Source organism: Centroberyx affinis, unplaced genomic scaffold (assembly GCF_046629955.1).
Source record: "Centroberyx affinis isolate AG114_WGS23_722 - 3 ecotype Tasmania unplaced genomic scaffold, CSIRO-AGI_Caff_v1 ptg004019l_1, whole genome shotgun sequence".
In the NCBI taxonomy this organism is placed as follows: Eukaryota; Metazoa; Chordata; class Actinopteri; order Beryciformes; family Berycidae; genus Centroberyx; species Centroberyx affinis.
The window spans coordinates 6,288-28,831 of record NW_027281823.1 but is presented as its reverse complement, the minus strand read 5'-3'; the positions used below and the strand labels follow the sequence as shown (position 1 = coordinate 28,831).

Below are 22,544 nucleotides of genomic sequence, written 5' to 3'. Positions count from 1 at the left end.
GGGATGCTACAGTTTTGAGCATTTCGTCATATTTTTAATAATCCAATCAACTGAGGCACTTTGTCACATAGTTGTATACTCTATATTAGGATTTTCATGATTTTATCATTTGATGATCAAATAGTTTTTAAATAGACCAAAGTACAATAAACTATAGCTTGATATTCAAATACCTTTCATTGCCACTGTATGAATTTCAAACACATATTAGTATTATGTATTTGTAAGTATTATCTCACCTACACCTAATTACTCAGCCATGTCATCTTGTTTGATTTGATTTAGTTGTTGCAGTGAAACAAATATTCCAATTTTATGACTTATAGCAGTATAGATGTCAGTTAAAACATCTTAATGCAGTGTGAGATTAATTTTGCAAAAATGTAAGATAGATAATGCCATAACGTAATTTTATTAAACAATTCAATATTGATAGATGTTGATTATATTATAGATATTAATGATATTTCACTCACCACCATAGTGAGGTAGAAAAGGCATCAGGAGCAAATAGTATACAATAAACCCATCCATGCTTCTGTCTGGCGGCTGAGTGTGACTCAGGTTTATTTATGCATGAATAAGACAAGCGCATCACACACTTGGACATGGACAGACACAAAGACATACGTAAGCACTCACATGCACATGCACCCATCCACCCACACACATAAATAGCAACACACATCTAAAATGAATGATCCCACTGTCTGCCAAAAGCACAAACAAATGTCTTGTGCTTGCAGGTGGGTAATATCATGTTACCAAAACTCTGTTATACTCGTTTCTCTGAAGCTTTTTTCTGTTCCATTAATAGTTAATGGTTTACACATACAGACTACAGACATGTAAGGAATGCTGTTGTATCTCCTCTCCAGACTCCACTGACTAGACTGATGGCGACACAAATGTAATGAGTGTTGATCTAGTAGGACAGTAAAGATCAATCACCCGTTCATTCAAAGACATTCAAACACACATTGCTGCCACGTGCTGCCACAATTATTTATTGCTCATTAAATTTCATTCCAACGGTATCAGATGTAGATAAATAATCCATTGGTACTCGTACATTCAGTAGGACGGAGATATGGCAAAAAGCTTTGTTCACATTGCTGCCTGTGACAAACGTTCAATGAAAGTGTACGTGCTTGTGACAGTGTCACTAAATTATAAGATACAGTCACTGAATCATGTGTGCATCTGTAAGAATATTACCTCAGAATAAATAGTACAAATGGTAATGACACAAATAGTAAACTCTGATATAGGCTACTGAAGTGCTTTGTTATACATTATTTGATACAGAGTACAATGAACTCTTTATGAAAAAAATGAATATGACAGATTTAGAAAAGAAAGAGACCACAGTAACTTTTTATCTAGACTTCTGAACCTTCAAATATATCCTGGACATCAGACCCTTGAGATGATAAGAAACCCTGGAATACTGTAGGTATATATATATATATATATATATATATATATATATATATATATATACCTATACCTAAATATATATATATACAGCTAAGTCTTTTCATCATGATACACTGCATGTTGGGGAAATGTTTTCATCATGTATTTATTGTGCTGAAAGGATGAAGCTGCAGGATAAGAAAATTGGACAGCATTGTCACTAGCCACAGATATGCCTAGTCAATTCAGGTTCGGGAGGGGGTTCGAAGGTGAGTGGCTCGTCTAAAAAAAACAAAAAAACATTGCATCTGTCAGTTTGTTATACTATAAGATGGCAGAAATGATCTCATTGACAAGTAGAGTGAGTCAGCCCAACTCACTACTTGTTATAAAACATTAAGTGGCGAGTGAACGCAGTGTCTCATCCTTACCTCCATCTGATATTCAGAGAGTCCTCCGTCACTCGCCAGCTCTCTCCAAACTCTTCAATACTCTGGGCCTGGCTGCCATCTGGCTTCATCAGGTCATTCCTCTTTTTACCGTCAAAGTTCCCACACATACCCCCCACCTTCCTTTTGTACATGTGTGGTAGAATGATCTCTGCAGGCAAAACAACAACGTCACATCAGTTGATTCATTGTAAAACTCAATGACTCGTTAATCAGTGTTTGAATGGAATTAAAACATTTACAAGTGTGGCAAGGTTGATTAACTTGAACAAACTTGAGTCTGTTCTGTAAGCAAACATGGTCAATTTTTGTAAGAATTTATTCTATGTTGTAATTTATGTGTGTAGCCCAAGAAGACGAGTTGACCAACATGGCACAAACTATTGGGGATGCTTTAAATGAACAATTAATTTGAATTTTTTGTAATTTAGGGATTAGTTATGAGTTCTATATGCTCACATGTCCTGAGACTACTGATATGTGATCCATACACTCTATACTGTGTGGTAATGAGGTTATTAAGATTACTGACCTGCTGTGCTGTGTCCATCAAACTCCACCGAGAGGCCAAAGTCTGTCTTCAGGTAGATGCGAGAGGAATGCACCCGGATCTTTAGGCCACTGGCCGGTGAGACAGGAGGGCGAGTTACTCTGCCATCCAGCTGGATGGAGAGAGAAGAGGGTGGGTGGAGTTGTCAATGCGTTTTGTAATATCTGATTAGGCATATCTGATCTTGTATGCCTGTTAGAGACCCTTGAATACCCTTGAATTCAACCATTTGTGTGCTTGTATTTTAAATTCTCTAAAGTCTTTTGAATGTCTTACAGCTGCTTGAACAAAGAAATATGGATTTGAAGTTTTTTTTTAGCTTTTTCGCAATCTTCAAACACAAAACTTTTTGCAAATGTAAAGCGAAACTCATTTCAAAGTTTGACACAGTGACTGCCTAAGTAAGCTGAAGGACTGAGCACAAAGGTCCTTTGGGCCAAATATATGCAGATTTTCTCAAAATTAGATAGCTCAAACAGATTTTTAAAGGAATATTACATTATATAGATTGATTGACTCCATAGGTGACAGCTGCACACACAACAAAGACCTTTGGATGGCCACAGATTTATTTTGTCACTTATAAGGTGGTGCTGGATGGGTGTCCTTTTGTTGGACTTGAACAGCAGGCCCTCCAAAAATCACGTTTGGTTGGACAAGGCAGAAGAGGATTAAGGAAGTAACATTGAATGGTTACATAATGTACGACAGGTTATGCTTTTCCTTGTGGCTATGAGACATCTATCTTTTTTCTTCTCTCTCTCTCTATCTCTCTCTCTCACACACACACACAAACACACGCACAGAGTGCCAATAGGGAAATAAACATGACAAAGCATAATTTAGCACGTAGTACATCACCTGCATCACTACCCTAACACCTCACAGAGATAATATGAAGGAACATCGGTTATTTCCCTCAGTGCTGTGGCAAATGTTTGTGGGCACACTGAAATATGATGACATTATCCCGTGAACAAAATATTGAGGCTGCTGAAAATGCTCCACTGGAAAATGAGATGAAGGCAATATACTGTAAAAAATGCCCTTGATACTTACCACCAGCTTTCGATGCTTCTTGAACTCCACAGTATGATTGTAGACTCTGATCTTGAGCTCTCTTAGCCTGCGGTGTTCCTCATGCTCATGACTGTCATCATCGTGCTCGTCATCGTCATCATCATCATCATCATCCCTGCCTCTGCTGTCTCTGTGGCTGTCGCGCTCTTCACTGCTGTCATCATCATCATGCTCATTATCATCTTGATCATCACTGCTGGCTGTATTGATGCCTTCTATGTAGACTTCTGGCAGGTTATTTGGCAGGTTGGTGGTCTGGACCAGCACATAGGAGTGCTCACCCTCAAACTCGTGCTTCATGTTATCAAAGGTTCTGTACTTGGGGTCTCCATTGACAGTGCACTCACTGAAGCCTGTGGAGATAGAGGGGAAGAACATTTCAAATTTAGCGTGGAAGACATAACTCTTATAATGTATCAACATAGCTTAGATACATCAGATAGTAAAGCGTTTCTGTGAACTGTTGGTGTTTACCTGTCGACTTGCAGTCATACTGGCCCTTCTCATTTTGAAGGCAGACAGCATTTCCATCACATTCGTCTTCATCATCACACTCAATCTCCCCCACACCATCGTCTTTCTCACATTCACATTTCTGACTGCAGTGGTCGGTGTACCACACCTCATTAAACTGAAAAAAGGAGGAAAAAAGGTGAGTCATCATACTACATTGACCTCCATCTCCCTTTAATGAGGCTCCTCTTTACTAGGATGGCATTTTGGTTAACCACATGCACCAATTGTTGGCATCCATGCTAGGGTTTTCAGAATTACAGTAATCTTATGTATGAGAAAACCAAACATACTAGGCTGTGTATAACTTTGTATATAACTGTCACTTACCTGATGTTTGCTGCCATTCCTGTCCACACAGCCACACTGTTGGATAGGCACACAAACGCTCCGTTTCCGTACAAAGCCATCATCACAGACACATCCCTGTGCACAAGGTTCATTCACATTGCAGCCAGGTGGGCCGTGCAGGTTCATGCAGGTTGGACTGCAGGCAGGGATACAAGTGGTGTAATGACTGTTCTCTGGGCAAGAGGGTGCTAGAGAGAGAGAGAGAGAGAGAAAATGTATTGTATGAGCATCATTGTATGAGCATGTGAAAAATTTATTTGTATGTCTGCTGTAAATCTCTGAGCCGTGATCCAGTTTTCTAAAAGTATCTTAGCTCTGAGGTTATCTTTGCCATTGGCTTTCAACAAATATATCAGTATTGAGTATACTTTGAAAACCCGGTCCTTGTTTAAAATCTTTTTAAATAGGGAAATGCAAACACTTACTTGGTATAGGTGTAGTTGGGGGTTGTGGTCTTCCTGTAGTTGGAGGCTGTGGTCTGGCTGTTGTTGGAGGCTGTGGTCTGGCTGTAGTTGGAGGCTGTGGTCTGGCTGTTGTTGGAGGCTGTGGTCTGGCTGTACTTGGAGGCTGTGGTCTGGCTGTTGTTGGAGGCTGTGGTCTGGCTGTTGTTGGAGGTTGTGGTCTGGCTGTTGTTGGAGGCTGTGGTCTGGCTGTACTTGGAGGCTGTGGTCTGGCTGTTGTTGGAGGCTGTGGTCTGGCTGTACTTGGAGGCTGTGGTCTGGCTGTTGTTGGAGGCTGTGGTCTGGCTGTAGTTGGAGGCTGTGGTCTGGCTGTTGTTGGAGGCTGTGGTCTGGCTGTAGTTGGAGGCTGTGGTCTTCCTGTAGTTGGAGGCTGTGGTCTGGCTGTTGTTGGAGGCTGTGGTCTGGCTGTTGTTGGAGGCTGTGGTCTGGCTGTTGTTGGAGGCTGTGGTCTGACTGTTGTTGGAGGTTGTGGTCTAGCTGTGGTTTGAGGTTCATGACTACCTGTGGTTGGTTGCTGTGGTGTTGCAGTGGTTGGGACATCAGGATTAGCTGTGTTAGGAGGTTCACTTATTGCTGTGGTTTGTGGTGATGTTGTGGCTGGTGGTGTTGGTGTAGTGGTTTGTGTATCACAGTCAGTTGTAGGTGCCGTTGTTGTGGTGGCCTTTGTTGTTAATATTGTTGTAGATGGCTGTGGTGGTATGGATGTAGTTGATGTTGGTAGTTGTGCAGTGGTGTAGTTGTTCACCGGAGGAAACACAGGTTCGTCTGTTATAACTGGACCAATGGTTGGGGGAGCAGAGGTTGTAGGCTTATCCAGATCTATAATAAAATTTCACAATCATGTCAATCATGTCAATGTTTTTGCTTACTGTATGTAGTAAATAGGGAAATGCAAACACTTACTTGGTATAGGTGTAGTTGGGGGTTGTGGTCTTCCTGTAGTTGGAGGCTGTGGTCTGGCTGTTGTTGGAGGCTGTGGTCTGGCTGTAGTTGGAGGCTGTGGTCTGGCTGTTGTTGGAGGCTGTGGTCTGACTGTTGTTGGAGGTTGTGGTCTAGCTGTGGTTTGAGGTTCATAACTACCTGTGGTTGGTTGCTGTGGTGTTGCAGTGGTTGGGACATCAGGATTAGCTGTGTTAGGAGGTTCACTTATTGCTGTGGTTTGTGGTGATGTTGTGGCTGGTGGTGTTGGTGTAGTGGTTTGTGTATCACAGTCAGTTGTAGGTGCCGTTGTTGTGGTGGCCTTTGTTGTTAATATTGTTGTAGATGGCTGTGGTGGTATGGATGTAGTTGATGTTGGTAGTTGTGCAGTGGTGTAGTTGTTCACCGGAGGAAACACAGGTTCGTCTGTTATAACTGGACCAATGGTTGGGGGAGCAGAGGTTGTAGGCTTATCCAGATCTATAATAAAATTTCACAATCATGTCAATCATGTCAATGTTTTTGCTTACTGTATGTAGTAAATAGGGAAATGCAAACACTTACTTGGTATAGGTGTAGTTGGGGGTTGTGGTCTTCCTGTAGTTGGAGGCTGTGGTCTGGCTGTTGTTGGAGGCTGTGGTCTGGCTGTAGTTGGAGGCTGTGGTCTGGCTGTTGTTGGAGGCTGTGGTCTGACTGTTGTTGGAGGTTGTGGTCTAGCTGTGGTTTGAGGTTCATAACTACCTGTGGTTGGTTGCTGTGGTGTTGCAGTGGTTGGGACATCAGGATTAGCTGTGTTAGGAGGTTCACTTATTGCTGTGGTTTGTGGTGATGTTGTGGCTGGTGGTGTTGGTGTAGTGGTTTGTGTATCACAGTCAGTTGTAGGTGCCGTTGTTGTGGTGGCCTTTGTTGTTAATATTGTTGTAGATGGCTGTGGTGGTATGGATGTAGTTGATGTTGGTAGTTGTGCAGTGGTGTAGTTGTTCACCGGAGGAAACACAGGTTCGTCTGTTATAACTGGACCAATGGTTGGGGGAGCAGAGGTTGTTGGCTTATCCAGATCTATAATAAAATTTCACAATCATGTCAATGTTTTTGCTTACTGTATGTAGTGAGTTTTATAACAGTGAATGGAAGGGTAATGTGCTTACTTGCACAGCGCCCATGATGAAGAGACACATCATCTATGGCCACATCAGACAGATCGGTGGAACCTCTGCGCCCCTCAAAGATGATCTAAAATTCAATTGTTGCAAATGTAAAGGTTAATTTATAACGCATTATTCTTGTGTTATCGCATGCGGTTTCCTTAGCTCTTACTTCATTCCTTTACTGTTGGCTACTACACAGAAAATCACTGTAGTCAGAATTAAGCTTTATAAAAGTTATACCATGCCACCAGTTATACCATGTTATACCAGCAAACACCAGTTATAGGTTACTCACCTGGAAAGGTCCACTTGTGGTGAAGTCCACCTGGGCCAGGCGCCACATGTTTCCTTGGTCATTCCTATTCTTCCAAAAAGGATGAGCCATTCTGTCCTGGACCAAATAAACATGGAGGCCCATCGTATCGGCTGAGCCGTACATATGGTACCAGAACTGCAGACACTGAGGACCAGAGTCAGAACACTCAGAGCTGAGGAGGCGAGCTGTGTCTCCATATGCTGCACTGTTGGCCTCAATGTAAAGATAGTGACCACCTGGATGAGTAGATAAGGGTTTGTTTAATCCAAGTACAGATAATGTAATATTTTACATTTAGATAATGCAAGAATTCATTATTTATTAGTCCTTCATGAAATACTCAAAACGATTTAATTCAAATTTCAAGGCAAGTACAATTTAGGGAAATCACTGCCCTCCTTTAGCAGTTTGAAGTGGGGATATGCAAGGGAACATGCTAAATTTGTCAATTACTGGAGATCTTCCTACTCATTCTGCAAACAAAGTAAAGTTGTTCCTTCCCACCAGTTTGAGATCCACCTGAAGGTGATGCAAATTTACTAAAGGTTGAGCTGTGTATTTCCCTCAAAGACAGTTTTACACCATAACCAGCACAAGTATAATATTACCAACATTACTTGGCTTTGTGTCAGTTCTTACCTCCGCTTGTGTGGTCTGAGGAAGGCCCTGTCATCATAGTAGGAGTGGAGCCACTATGCCATGTCCAGTCAAAAGCATCAGTCACCATTTGATTCCATTCACATAAATCTTGTTCAAAATCACAGTTCAGTTGGCAGACTGGAAACAAAAGATCAGAAATATCACTGAGACAATCATTCTGGAAATTGTACCAACAATTGTATAGCAGTTAAAAATTGGATCTGGAAAGACACAGTAAGTCCTAAACAACTTAATAACCAGAGGTGGAGATATTGTGAGTGTTAAAAACACTGCTGTTGACTCACAGTACCTGAGTGTGGAACAGTTGGGGATGGTGGTCTGCTATCTGGAGCATTAGTGATGTTGTCCTTATTAATGAAGTGGGTTGTTGCTTCCACTAGGGAAGGTGTGGTGACATCCACTATAGGGGGCTGAGCTGTAACATTGACCACAGGAGGCTCTGGAGCTGCAGTGGTTGGCACAGGAGGACTTGGAGGTGCTGTGGTGTTAAAATCAGGTCTAGGAGGACTAGCTGTCGCGCCATCACTCACACCTGCAAGAGCGCAGCAATTCTATAAGGTACGCAGCATAATAACTTGGTAGAGTGAATTAACACATAAATTACAAATAGAGTTTTCAGGCTGCATAGCATTAAAATGAGTTCTAAGCATTCAACACCTGTGAATACTTTCTGTGTGTGCATGGTTCCTACCAGAGCATCGGCCGTGAAGAAGCTTCACATCGTCTATGGCCACATCAGACAGATCGGTGGAACCTCTGCGCCCCTCAAAGATGATCTAAAATTCAATTGTTGCAAATGTAAAGGTTCATTTATAACACAATATTCCTGTGTTATCGCATGCAGTTTCCTTAGCATTTACTTCATTCTTTTACTGTTGGCTGACAGAAAATCACTGTAGCCGGAATTAAGCTTTTGGGGAACTTTCTAAGTAAAAGTTATACCATGCTACCATGTTATACCAGGAAACACCAGTTACAGGTTACTCACCTGGAAAGGTCCACTTGTGGTGAAGTCCACCTGGGCCAGGCGCCACATGTTTCCTTGGTCATTCTTCTTCTTCCAAAAAGGATGAGCCATTCTATCTTGGACCAAATAAACATGGAGGCCCATCGTATCGGCTGAGCCGTACATATGGTACCAGAACTGCAGACACTGAGGACCAGAGTCAGAACACTCAGAGCTGAGGAGGCGAGCCGTGTCTCCATATGCTGCACTGTTGGCCTCGATGTAAAGATAGTGACCACCTGGATAAATACATTAGAATTGGTTCAATCCAAGCAACAGATAATGTAATATTTTACATTTAGATAATGCAAGAATTCATTAGCCTTTCATGAATTACTCAAAATCATTTAATTCAAATTTCAGGGCAAGTAGGGAAATCACTGCCCTGCTTTAGCAGTTTGAAATGGGGATATGCAAGGGAACATGCTAAATTTGTCAATTACTGGAGATCTTCTCTCGCTCTGCAAACAAAGTAAAGTTATTCCTTGCATTTTCCCACCAGTTTGAAGTCCACCTGAAGGTGATGTAAATCTACCAAAGGTTGTGCTGCGTATTTTTCCCCAAGACAGTTTTACACCATAACCAACACAAGTGTAATATTTCCAACATTACTTGGCTTTGTGTCAGTTCTTACCTCCGCTTGTGTGGTCTGAGGAAGGCCCTGTCATCATAGTAGGAGTGGAGCCACTATGCCATGTCCAGTCAAAAGCATCAGTCACCATTTGATTCCATTCACATAGATCTTGTTCAAAATCACAGTTCAGTTGGCAGACTGGAAAGAAACATCAGAAATATCATTAGTCTACTGAGACAATCGTTCTAGAAATTGTACACACAATTGTATAGCGGTTAAAAATTGGATCTGGAAAGACACAGTAAGTCCTAAACAACTTAATAACCAGAGATGGAGATACTGTGAGTGTTAAAAACACTGCTGTTGAATTATCACAGTACCTGAGTGTGGAGCATTTGGGGATGGTGGTCTGCTATCTGGAGCATTAGTAATGTTGTCCTCATTAATGAAGTGGGTTGTTGCTTCCACTAGGGAAGGTGTGGTGACATCCACTATAGGGGGCTGAGCTGTAACATTGACCACAGGAGACTCTGGAGCTGCAGTGGTTGGCACAGGAGGACTTGGAGGTGCTGTGGTGTTGAAATCAGGTCTAGGAGGACTAGCTGTCGCGCCATCACTCACACCTGCAAGAGTGCAGCAATGCTATAAGGTACGCAGCATAACAAGTTGGTAGAGTGAATGATTAACACATGAACTACAGATAGAGTTTTCAGGCTGCATAGCATTAAAATTAGTTCTAAGCATTCAACACCTGTGAATACTTTCTGTGTGTGCATGGTTCCTACCAGAGCATCGGCCGTGAAGAAGCTTCACATCGTCTATGGCCACATCAGACAGATCGGTGGAACCTCTGCGCCCCTCAAAGATGATCTAAAATTAATTTGTTGCAAATTTAAAGGTTCATTTATAACACAATATTCCTGTGTTCAATTGGTTCAATTGAACACTGTAGCCGGAATTAAGCTTTTGGGGAACTTTCTAAGTAAAAGTTATACCATGCTACCATGTTATACCAGGAAACACCAGTTACAGGTTACTCACCTGGAAAGGTCCACTTGTGGTGAAGTCCACCTGGGCCAGGCGCCACATGTTTCCTTGGTCATTCTTCTTAAACCAAAAAGGATGAGCCATTCTGTCCTGGACCACATAAACATGGAGGCCCATCGTATCGGCTGAGCCATACATATGGTACCAGAACTGCAGACACTGAGGACCAGAGTCAGAACACTCAGGGCTGAGGAGGCGAGCCGTGTCTCCATATGCTGCACTGTTGGCCTCGATGTAAAGATAGTGACCACCTGAATAAATACATTAGGATTGGTTCAATCCAAGCAACAGATAATGTACTACATTTAGATAATCCAAGAATTCACCAGCCTTTCATGAAATACTCAAAATGATTTAATTCAAATTTCAAGGCAAGTATAATTTAGGGGAATCACTGCCCTCCTTTAGCAGTTTGAAGTGGGGATATGCAAGGGAACATGCTAAATTTGTCAATTACTGGAGATCTTCTCTCACTCTGCAAAGTAAAGTTGTTCCTTGCATTTTCCCACCAGTTTGAAATCTACCTGAAGGTGATGTAAATTTAGCTAATGTTGTACTGGGTATTTTTCCCCAAGACAGTTTTACACCATAACCAACACAAGTGTAATATTTCCAACATTACTTGGCTTTGTGTCAGTTCTTACCTCCGCTTGTGTGGTCTGAGGAAGGCCCTGTCATCATAGTAGGAGTGGAGTCACTATGCCATGTCCAATCAAAAGCATCAGTCACCATTTGATTCCATTCACATAGATCTTGTTCAAAATCACAGTTCAGTTGGCAGACTGGAAAGAAACATCAGAAATATCATTAGTCTACTGAGACAATCATTCTAGAAATTGTACACACAATTGTATAGCGGTTAAAAGTTGGATCTGGAAAGACACAGTAAATCCAAACCAACTTAGTAATCAGAGATGGAGATACTGTTGAATTATCACAGTACCTGATTGTGGAGCATTTGGGGATGGTGGTCTGTTAAATAGAGCATGTGTAACGTCCTCATTAATGAAGTGGGTTGTTGCTTCCACTAGGGAAGGTGTGGTGACATCCACTATAGGGGGCTGAGCTGTAACATTGACCACAGGAGCCTCTGGAGCTGCAGTGGTTGGCACAGGAGGACTTGGAGGTGCTGTGGTGTTGAAATCGGGTCTAGGAGGACTAGCTGTCACACCATCACTCACACCTGCAAGAGTGCAGCAATGCTATAAGGTACGCAGCATAACAAGTTGGTAGAGTGAATGATTAACACATGAATTACAAATAGAGTTTTCAGGCTGCATAGCATTAAAATGAGTTCTAAGCATTCAACACCTGTGAATACTTTCTGTGTGTGCATGGTTCCTACCAGAGCATCGGCCGTGAAGAAGCTTCACATCGTCTATGGCCACATCAGACAGATCGGTGGAACCTCTGCGCCCCTCAAAGATGATCTAAAATTCAATTGTTGCAAATTTAAAGGTTAATTTATAACACAATATTCCTGTGTTATCGCACATTCCTTTACTGTTGGCTACTAGACAGTAAATCACTGTAGCCGGAATTAAGCTTTTGGGGAAATTCATAAGTAAAAGTTATACCATGCTACCATGTTATACCAGGAAACACCAATTACAGGTTACTCACCTGGAAAGGTCCACTTGTGGTGAAGTCCACCTGGGCCAGGCGCCACATGTTTCCTTGGTCATTCCTCTTCCACCAAACAGCATCAGCCAGTCTGTCCTGGACCAAATAAACATGGAGGCCCATTGTATCGGCTGAGCCGTACATATGGTACCAGAACTGCAGACACTGAGGACCAGAGTCAGAACACACAGAGCTGAGGAGGCGAGCCGTGTCTCCATGTGTCATATTGCTGGCCTCCATGTAAAGGTAGTGACCACCTGGAACAGGAGAATGAAATAGATCAAGTTTTTCTATCATATAGCACCCCAATTTGTTATTTCCCATGTGTAGAGATAACTTTCCTTACATCAACATATTATCCATGTACACAATGTAAATTGTAAAATATTGCCATTGTTATAATATTATATATGAATCAAAGAGTGTATCACCTCCGGTGTGGTCAGCAGAAGGCCCAGTCATCATGGTGGGGGTGGAGCCACTCCTCCATGTCCATTCAAAAGCATCCGTTATCATCTGACTCCAACGGCAAAGGTTGCTGTCAAAGCTGCAGTCCAGGTTACTGCAGACTATGAAGGGAACATTTGCAAAATATTAACATGAACTAAATATTTTGACCCCTTTTACAACTTAAATGAACATTTTGACAATCTATAACTTTAATTTCCTGTCAGAATTGCAGATTCAGTATTTAGTTGGAGCCAAATGTTAATTTGTAACCAGTTTACAAAAGCTTCAAATTTTATGATGCAGAAGCAACTGACCCAAAAAAATATTCCCCTGTGTACTTACTTTGATGTGAGGGGAAGACTTCTGCAGTTTTAGGAGGAAGTGTGGTTACACTATCCAGTCCAGGGGAACCGGCTAGAGGAAGAAAAGACATGTTGATGGAGTCATCATTGATTTTGCTGATACAGTTTATACTCTGAGATACTGGGTAATTCAGATCTTAATTTATGTACACCTTTTGAAAATTAACCCTTAATATTATGATGTATCTTTAATCAAATTACTGAATTATTGTCCTCTTTGTTAGAGGTCAGTGTCACCTGAGCATGAGTCAAAGTGGATGGAAATGTCATCTATGGCCACATCTGATTGAGCGTTAGAGCCTCGTATTCCCTCCACAATAATCTGAAACAATGAATATGAAAATAGAATTCTTCACTGTACAGGATGACATCTTTTTTCTATGCAACGAAAGCTCACAACATTTAAGAACCATTATCTTTTAGGTTCATTATACAGTTGTCCTATATAATGTCAGACTTACCTGGAATGGACCAGAGACTGTGATATCAGCATAAGCTGGAAGCCACTCTGGTCCCTGGTTGTTTGCCTTGGACCAGATCTTGGTGACTTTCCCCTCTTCGAGCAGGTACATATTGAGGGCCATGGCTTTGGCTGAACCGTACATGTGGTACCAGAAGTGCAGGCAGACTGGGCCACTGTAATGGCACGTTGAGCTCAACAGACGAGCCGAGTCTCCGTGGGTTACACTGTCACCCTCAATGTACATGAAGAAGCCCGCTAGAAGAAACAATCATACAGACTCAAATATTAAGCTTTTATCATTCAAAATGGATACAACTGACGCAGCTATGGTATGACTTCGAGATTTGACTATAGTCTACTTTTTTCTGATATTGGTAGTTTTCCATTGCCATTGCAAGTGTTTTGTGTGAATGTGATAGTGTGGCCTAACATTGTGTCTTACCTCCAGTGGTGTGGTCTTGGTTTGGCCCAGTGGGGTTTGATGGGGTCGGGCCGGATTGTCTTTTCCAATCAAAACTGTCCTGTATGAGCTGCTCCCACCCACACAAACTATTATCAAAGTTGCAGTTCAAGGGGCAAACTATGAAAAAGCATATGAAGACAATTTAGATGATGGGTATTATGAAACCACGACTTTCAAGAACATTACAGGTGAAAAATAATGGTTAATCATGACTGTAAATTATCATACTAATGCTATTCAAATGACTTGTATTGGAATACATTTTTACAATAAACGTAAACAATAAAACTACAATAGGCTTTGGGAGGCAAGAAAATCCGAAAGTAGCTGTTTTGGAATGAATCATTGGATTCTTTCATCGATTACACAAATCAGTAATAAAGCATTTCTTATCGGTTCCATTTTGAAAGAAACCTTCCCAACCCTGACTGTTCTTACAAGTTTGATCGGGTGTTGGAGAAGTAGGAGGAGTTGGAGTGGTTGGGGGGTCAGCTGAAATAGAAAAAAAAAATAAACTGCTGTCATCAAAGGAGCAAAAATAGTTAGCAACAATCAAAAGAATGAAAGGCAAGAGGGAACTATGGAAGATATTATTGGGAGAGAGAAAAGGCAATCAAGAGATATGAAATGCTGCACATAGAATAGAATGCAAGGTAAGATGAATTGCCTTCAATCAATCAGTCAATCAAGACCGATATCATTAAGCCTGCAGAACCCCTTGTACAGAAACCACTCTCTTCATCGCCAAAGCTCCACCAAATGCTCACCACAGGCGGTGCCACTCTGCCAGTGGGGCAGCTCCACCCCTGCCACCTCGCAGGCTGCCACATAGGACTCCAAGGATTCACATAGGGTGTGCTGGTCCCCATTCGTGTCACAGTAGTCATAGACACAGCTGGTGAGGTGGGTCTGTGGGTGGACGGAGTCGTGGCAGGACCTGAAGGCCTGCCCCAGTAGCTTGTTACACTCACTGTAGGCCAGATTCTCCTCATGGGCGGTACAAGGCCTGGGATTGTTTGGATGGGCAGTACACCTGGAGGAGAGAGTTTAGAGATCGAGAGAGGGATGAACTGATTTGGATTTATTATCTTAGGATGAATGCAGCAGCCAAAAATGTCCAGTATGATGAATTTTCACTGCTATGCTGCCAAAACAGTGATGTGAAGTGATTATTTACATAAAAAAGTAGTGTACATGATTATACTCTACTTTCTCTCTATTTTTCATTATCTTAAAGCCATTTTGATCTAAAGGCTTATGCTTAAATGCTTGAAATTTGTTTCTTAGACAAATAAAAATAACTTGATGCCTATGTATGAATGTATGTCTTTCCAAAGCCTTTCCATCAAAGGTTGGCTACTTCAAAGAATCTAAAATATAAGATAACTTTAATTTGTTTAACGCTTTTTTGGTCACTGCATAATTCCATTTGTGTTATTTCATAGTTTTGATGTCTTTACTATTATTCTAAAATGAGGAAATAGTAAAAACTAAAGAAAAATGTGGTGTGTCCAAACTTTTGACTGGTAGTGTACATGAGAGTATCACAAGCATATAAAGTAAAAGGACTCACAAGGTGTTGTCCTCCACCTTCCAGCTGTCGGCAAACTCAAATGGCTCGGTGACATTTTGACCGCCCGGTGTTATGAAGTCATCACCCTGCTGATAAGAGTAGGTGCCACACAGTCCGCACATCGCACCCCAGTAGCGCTCATCGACCTGCAGAAAGAGCCTGTTCTGCCTATCTATCATCATCCTCAGGCCAAAGGTTGTCTCCAAGATAACGTATTGCTTCTTCGTGTAGACGCTTAGTGAGCCGTATGTACCGTTGGTGGAATAGGGGAGACGAACCCCGCTGTTATCCACCTAGAGAGGGGACAATACACTGTTTTGTTACTTTATTCAACCAAAGTTAGTCAGTGGGAAACTACTTTATATTGAATATCTTGCATGGAAGACAGTAGTTTTCCTAAATGTTTGTACTGGGATAATTAGTGTAATCAGTGAGCCATTGATAGATCCAGGTGTTGATCTATTTATTGTACTGTTGAACAGTAAATAATAAATGGTAGCGGAGTAGACTTCATAGCAGGGCAAAGTCAAGTTGTTCCGCTCTTCTAGTTTATGTTTCTGTAAGCCCCAGATGACAAATTCTTCCGCTGACCTGAGCTCTCTGACACAGAGTATCTCTGACACAGTCTCATATCTCTGCACTATAACCACATTATCTGATAAGTCAGCTGATATCATTAATGTGTTACAGTGGATAATACAGAACAGTACAGAACTGGTGCTCATAACCAGCAAAGGGGTCACTTGAATTCCACTGTAATACACATTTTCACAACTCTATTACATCCACATGTTGTACAATAAATGCAGTTGGAAGGGTTTGACAGTAATACAGAGATAATTACATGAATTATTGTTTTTTTTTTTTCATGCTTACATAGACATCTCCACTCTGATGCATGGTGAGGTGCAGACCGTCAACCTGAAGAGCCACAGTCTGCAGCTTGGAGCGGGTGAAGTTCTGGAGGCGGGGGTGCATGTTGCGTCCGGTCACAGTGAACTGGACTGAGCTTTGTTCTCCGCATGTGGTAGCCAGCGTGTAATTGCAGCCCCCCTGGAAGTTGTAGGCTCTCCCATCAAAGGTGATATAGTGCGGGTCACCGTACACGCTGCAGGTAACGGGTTTTAAAGGGAAACAGCCTTTCTCACCATCCTTGATCTTACAGACCTCATTGTCTGCGCAGTGCATTGTGGTGCACTGGACTTCGTTGTTACCCATGCACTGGCACTGCTCCTCACACTCTCCTTCCAAGAACATCGTTCCTTTCTGGAGGTGAAGGACATTGTGTGAATACTAAATATTAGTACACTGCAAAAAATGGCAAGCTGTCAAGTAAGTGATTTTATCTTGTTTCCAGGCCTATCAAGCTTATTTCATGATATTTGTCAAATTATCATACTACACTGGCAGATAAACTTACTGGTTTCAGTAATTTTCACTTGATACATGCCACAATGACTTCTTTCAAGACATAATCATAAAACATTGAAGAAAATCTTTCAATAAGAAACTTTCTCCGAGACAATTTCACTTTTACCAAGTAAATGTCCTGAAAGAAGTTACATTATCCTGAAAAAAAGTAAAATTTGTTAAAACCAGTAAAATTATCTGCCAGTACAGTAAGATGATTTCACAAAAAAAAATCCTAAAATGAGCTTGATAAGTCTGGATACAAGATAAACAACAACAACAACAACATCACTGAATCTGAAATTGCATAGTGAGATCACAGACATCTCCTAACGTTACAGTTAGGGATATTATGCCATGTGTGTTTTCTGTTCATCTACTCCACCTGCCTCATAGTGTTGTCCATTTTTCCAGCAGCCACAGTCCTCTGCTGGTACACACTTCCCCCCGCTGAGTTTGAAGCCGGGGTCACACTCACATCTCTCCTCACAGCCGCCACAGGAGCCAGCTGCATCCAGGCTGGAGCACACCTCAGGGCAGCCCTCTGCACATGAGTTATAATGGCTGTTTTCACCACACTCCAGGGCTGAGGGGAGCACAGGAGGAGGAGGAGGAGGAGGAGGAGGAGGAGAGGTGAGAGGTGAGAGGAGAGAGTATGATCATTATTGTATTATCAAAATTATTTCCATTATTTGCCACTATTTCCCCTTTAACTTAAAAACAGGAGGAAGAGAAATCAAAACAAGAAGTGATAAAGCAACATACGACAGAGCGTGGAGTTCCTCCAGGCAGGTACAACGACTCCGGCCTCCTGGCAGATATCAGTGTATCCCTGTAGCGTCTCACATAGCACCGCTGGGTCACCATGAGTAGTGCACATTCCCACCACACAGCTCCTGAAGTAGCTCTCTGCCCCCAGGACTGATAGGCAGCTGGAGAAGGGCCCAGTCCCAGAGAGGAGGCCCCCGCAGTAAGGCTCACTGGCATACTCAGCCTCTTCCTGTGGGTCACACTGATGGGGTATGAGGATGGTCTCGCAGGAGGCGGCTCCCTCGGTCCGCCAGCTCTCAGCCAGGGCCACAGCGTCCGGGGCATCTGAACCGTCAGGCATGAGGTAGTCGTCGTCTCCGCGGTTGTTGAAGTTGCCACACATGCCGCAGACTTTACTGGAGTATGTGTCTGGCACGGTGACATGCACAGCACCAGCGCTGTCATATGAGACAAAGAGATCGAAGCTGGTTTCCACCACGACAGCAGCAGGGTTGCTACGGATCTTGACAGTGCCACCGTTGAGGCTCAGTGGGAGCATCCTCCAGATGCCATTAACCTAGAGAACAGCATTAATTCAGCCATCCTTAGTGACTGTCAGCTGCAATATGGATTCACTGTATCTCATAGTTTACATAAAGGGCGGCATTCTCAAAACTGATAAGCAGGGAATTCTGGAACATTATGCAACTAAACTCTGCACTCTATGATAAACTCTGTTTATCAGTAGACTGAGGCTGCAGATATGTGGACTTTTCTATCCAGTAATTACAACTTAGTTCAACACCATTGCACCATTACGGAACAATGGCACAGTGCCACAAAACTGAAGCACATACTGTTGTACAGATAGCACTGCATTAATTATGAAGCTTATAAAACAATGTAAAATGGGGATGGGGATGTGTTTTAAAGGGAAGAAACCCTGGCTTTCACCATACAAACATGTTAATCCTGTGCTTAAAGATAGTTTGGTCTGCATTAGTAAATTTCTGTCTGCCAAAGCAATAAAAAGTGACAAATATTTATATTTATATATATCTGAGATGTCATACACAGCTCAGTAGGGATTAAACTGAAAATGAACTGTTACTGCGCCAAGAATGAGTTGCCAGAGGCGTGGTTTCATTTTCTGATTCACAACCAAAAGCTATGAAATAATGCTTATTTGAATGCAGTTCAAGTTCAGACATGTGTTCTTTAAAAGTCTGTCAAAGTCGATCTCCCATTGTGAATGGAGCAGCTTCAGGCTGCTATGACAGTGGGGCATTTTAGCTTTTGGGGAGAGTTTTTGGCAGATGCTATGTTGACTGTAACAATGACATATGTGAATTCTTATATTGTATGGCATCTTGATTTAAAGTGTCTCACCATAACCCGGTGGGTCTGCCTTTTCAGCAGGGACACTCTGTGGTTCTTCAGCTCCACATTGACCTGCTGGACAGCAGATACAGATGAGTTATCCTTCCGCTCACTGACCACCTCCACACTGAACAAAGGCAGGGCCTCAGTGGGTGAGCAGGTTTTGGCCAGGACGTAGGTGCAGGGGGCCATGAAGCGGAAGAGGGCCCCGTCGAAAGTGCTGCAGTGCGGGTCACTGTGGACGGTGCAGGTCGCCAGGGTTGAATTGTCACTGGAGCTTTGTCTTTGAGATGAAGAGCAGGAGAGCTGGCCACCAGAACACAGGCAGTGAGTGGACTCATCTGTCCAGAACTCTGTGTCGGGCTCACACTGCTGTCCTGTGGGGAAATGAGCAAGAAAACAATCACGCAACCACAACACTGTCTGTCTGCACCAGTGTTAGGAATGACGGATGACTAACCAACACATTACTGAAATATTATTTTCCGTATGAATGTGTACTATAACACATTTTCTTAATGATCCTAATAATGTGATTTTTTTTTTTTACTTAAATGATACTTAGATCAGTATTCTCTTCGTTGATATTAATCAGTCGGATGAGAAAAGGTTTCACTCCTTTTGCTGAAATTGTGAACTTATGAAACTTGACCTCTTTGGGAGCTATGGCTCATTTGACAGAGGAAAATCTACTTTGTTTGAAAATTAGTATCTTCTACATTTTTTATCTTTGGAATGAAGATCTTGTGATATGTTAGTCTGATAACATGTAACATGTAACTGATAACCTTCCGTATTTTTAGCAACCCATATACCTGGACTAAGCTCTTTTACAGTTTTCTTGATAGCAATCTGACAAGTGTAATGACAGTAACATAATGGTTTGTGTATTGCGTAACTAACCCCCAGGGTGTAAAAATAAAGTAACACTGTTATCATCATGAGGGTATATATAGTATGCAATTTATATGATTTTTTTTGAGTGATGGGACTAAAATTGCTCTGTTCCCTACACAATAAAAGAAGTCACATATCCTTCCTTTTTCATTTTATTTGACAGCTGAGTAAATACTCACCACACTGGCCTCTCCTTACTCCTATATGGTCAACAGCGACCTGTTCTTCTATAGACAGTCCTTGGACAGCTTCAAATACAACCTGGTATAAAAAGGTACATATATTTTAAGATACACTACATTATACTGTGATTCACCTACACAACTAAATTACAGGTTTGTGGTATATACTGTACAACCCCATGTGTGGTACTTTACCTGGGTCCCTGTTTCAGTGATGGATAGGGGGACAAACACTTGTCTCCAAGAACCTCTGTCCAGGGCAGGTGAGGTCCAGATTTCTACCAGTCCAGTGCTGCTTTTCAGCAGAACTTTAAGGTCTGAAGTGACTGGAGCCAGGTACCAGAACTCCAGACAGGCTTCACCTTCCAGCCTCAGGACATTGCTCTCTAAAGAACTCACTGAGACATCATTTGGAGAGAGGTAGTGTTCATGTAGGAGGTAAAAAAGTAGATCAAATAGTGTAATAGACTAGATTATTGTTTTTTGTGCTGCCAGTCTGCCACTTTGTTTCTAAAGTACAAATATTCACTGAAAGCACTTAATTCTTTTTGAACCACACAATATGAACGATAACAGATTATTTTAAATGTGTGATTTTGTAATGAGCTTTTATATTGCAGTATAATTTTCATCACATCAAAAATGGCAAAACATTCCCTCCTCTTTGTTATTGGAATAACAGCAGAAGTACATCTGTTACGGCGCATTATAATTAGATGTAAAATAGCTGGAGTGTTTTTGAGCTAAATGTGAGCCTCGAGTGTAGGCCCTCTACTTTGATTGCCCTTGGGAGAACACCAGACTATAAAAGATTATTACCCTGCTTCAGATCAATTAGTGATATGCAGTAATACACAGACCCAGAAACAGCCCGCCTGTAGATTAGAATAAAACTGTGGACCAACGTTTGACACTGAAATCCCCTCAAAAAAGACTGGGACAAAAGTAAATGCTACTACAATCAAGTTATATATCTCTCTGTCTATATATATAGGCAGCCATCACTTCACTGTTGTAAATTGTGTCTACTGTACCTGTTCCTCTCTGGGCCCTTGTCCAGTCACACAACAGATTGGTGTCACTGTTGAGGACACACTGTGTAACATATTCTATGGATGAAAAGGAAAATATAAATTTAAAATACACATTTATTTCTGTCTGTTTGCCTGTCTGCCTATCTATCTATCTATCTATCTATCTATCTATCTATCTATCTATCTATCTATCTATCCGCATACTCATACATGTTTGGAGCCGCTCATTTCGATGGGTACAAGATAAATCTACCGCCTAATGGGAAGTGCATTGTTAATCAAAGAAACGTCTGGTGTGGTAAAGCTTTTGTTTGCTGTTTTTGTCCAAGCTTACTGTTGCAAGAAATTGGTAGTGTGGATGACACCAAAAGTACTGATGAGACCCAGGCAACAGCACATTATAAATTAGTCTGATAAACAACCCGCTTCTTTCACTGACAAATTATTATTCTCACATAAAAGTTATTGTGTATTTTTGAGAAAGGCATGATGACAAACAGATCTTTGTACTTTGTATCCTCCGTACCTGAGTTTGTCCTCCAGTTTGGAAGAGTAACTGATGAGCTGTCATTTTCAGCCCTGAGAGAGGAAAACAACAGGGATCAGAGATGTGATTCTAGCTCTGAACCATTAATCATTTTCCTATAAAACAAAACAATTTATGCTCAACTTGTTAAAACCTTCCACACACATTGACTTCCAGCTATGAATTAAATTAAACTAAACACAGTTATCAGTATACAATCATTTCAAATTACTTATCAGCTGAAAGTCAAAGCAATAATTGAGACCCACCTGCACTGAATCCCTGTCTGAGTTAGAAAGAGTAGAACCGCTGTGACCAGCAAATCTGTGCGGATGCCTCCCACCATGGCTGATCCCTTAACGGCAGCCTGTCAGGTACTCTCCCCTTGTTAATACTCTCCCTTTGACGACCTGAAGAAAGAATGATGAGGAGTGGCTTTTGGGGAGTGTCTCTGCGGAAGCACAGCGTATGTAGCCCCTTTACTGTTGGCAGGATGGTGCTGCTGGCTTCCTCTCTCCTTTTCCGGACAGAGCAGAAGGGTTTGGGTGTTTATAGGTCCCACACCTGACCAGGTACCCTCAGCAGTGGGTGGTTAAAAGAGGATTGGAGGACGGGGAGACAAGAAGGGGGCTGGACTGGGTCTGTGGCGTCAAATAATATAGAGGTGACGACACCTGCTAACATAGTTACAGTAAATGGAGTTGGCTGATAGGTAAGGTCAGGGTTTAGTACAGGTATTGCTGGGCCATAAAAAGCACTGAAGGGAGGGTAGGGCATAACAACCACAGCTGAATGGATGAATGAATACATGAGTGAATCTGATCCTTCTATTGAAGAATTTTTCACTATCATGTAAAAGTCAAACATTAATGTTGATGGGTGCCAATAAAAAAAAGAATAATAATAATAATAAAACAAAAACAAAAACAAAGTGGAAAT

At 41.9% G+C, this 22,544-nt stretch overlaps 1 protein-coding gene across 1 annotated transcript; it reads right to left on the bottom strand.

The window, feature by feature from the left end:
- Positions 1-1,846: 1,846 nt before the first annotated feature.
- Positions 1,847-21,951, bottom strand: LOC139663449 (zonadhesin). Its single transcript, XM_071542126.1, has 27 exons — positions 21,875-21,951; positions 21,606-21,658; positions 21,080-21,154; positions 20,241-20,443; positions 20,043-20,124; positions 18,976-19,343; positions 17,602-18,163; positions 17,226-17,422; positions 16,309-16,692; positions 15,427-15,719; positions 14,621-14,886; positions 13,833-13,970; positions 13,389-13,645; positions 13,165-13,249; positions 12,908-12,979; positions 12,547-12,684; positions 12,116-12,372; positions 6,890-6,974; positions 6,306-6,423; positions 5,727-5,855; positions 4,923-5,276; positions 4,788-4,840; positions 4,342-4,550; positions 3,973-4,129; positions 3,478-3,851; positions 2,401-2,530; positions 1,847-2,019 (listed from the first exon to the last, which is right to left on the bottom strand). Exons 1-27 carry the CDS (start codon positions 21,949-21,951, stop codon positions 1,847-1,849), a joined length of 5,289 nt encoding a protein of 1,762 aa, XP_071398227.1.
- Between the last annotated feature and the right edge of the window lie 593 nt (positions 21,952-22,544).

Excerpts from the sequence above, each read along its gene's own strand:
- LOC139663449 (XM_071542126.1), bottom strand. The coding sequence starts at position 21,951 with ATGGTGGGAGGCATCCGCACAGATTTGCTGGTCACAGCGGTTCTACTC. Across the intron at positions 20,444-21,079 it reads AAGGGCCCAGAGAGGAACAG|TGAGTTCTTTAGAGAGCAAT; the intron begins GTACAGTAGACA and ends ATGATGTCTCAG. Across the intron at positions 12,980-13,164 it reads CCACTTTGACTCATGCTCAG|CCGGTTCCCCTGGACTGGAT; the intron begins GTGACACTGACC and ends TTCTTCCTCTAG.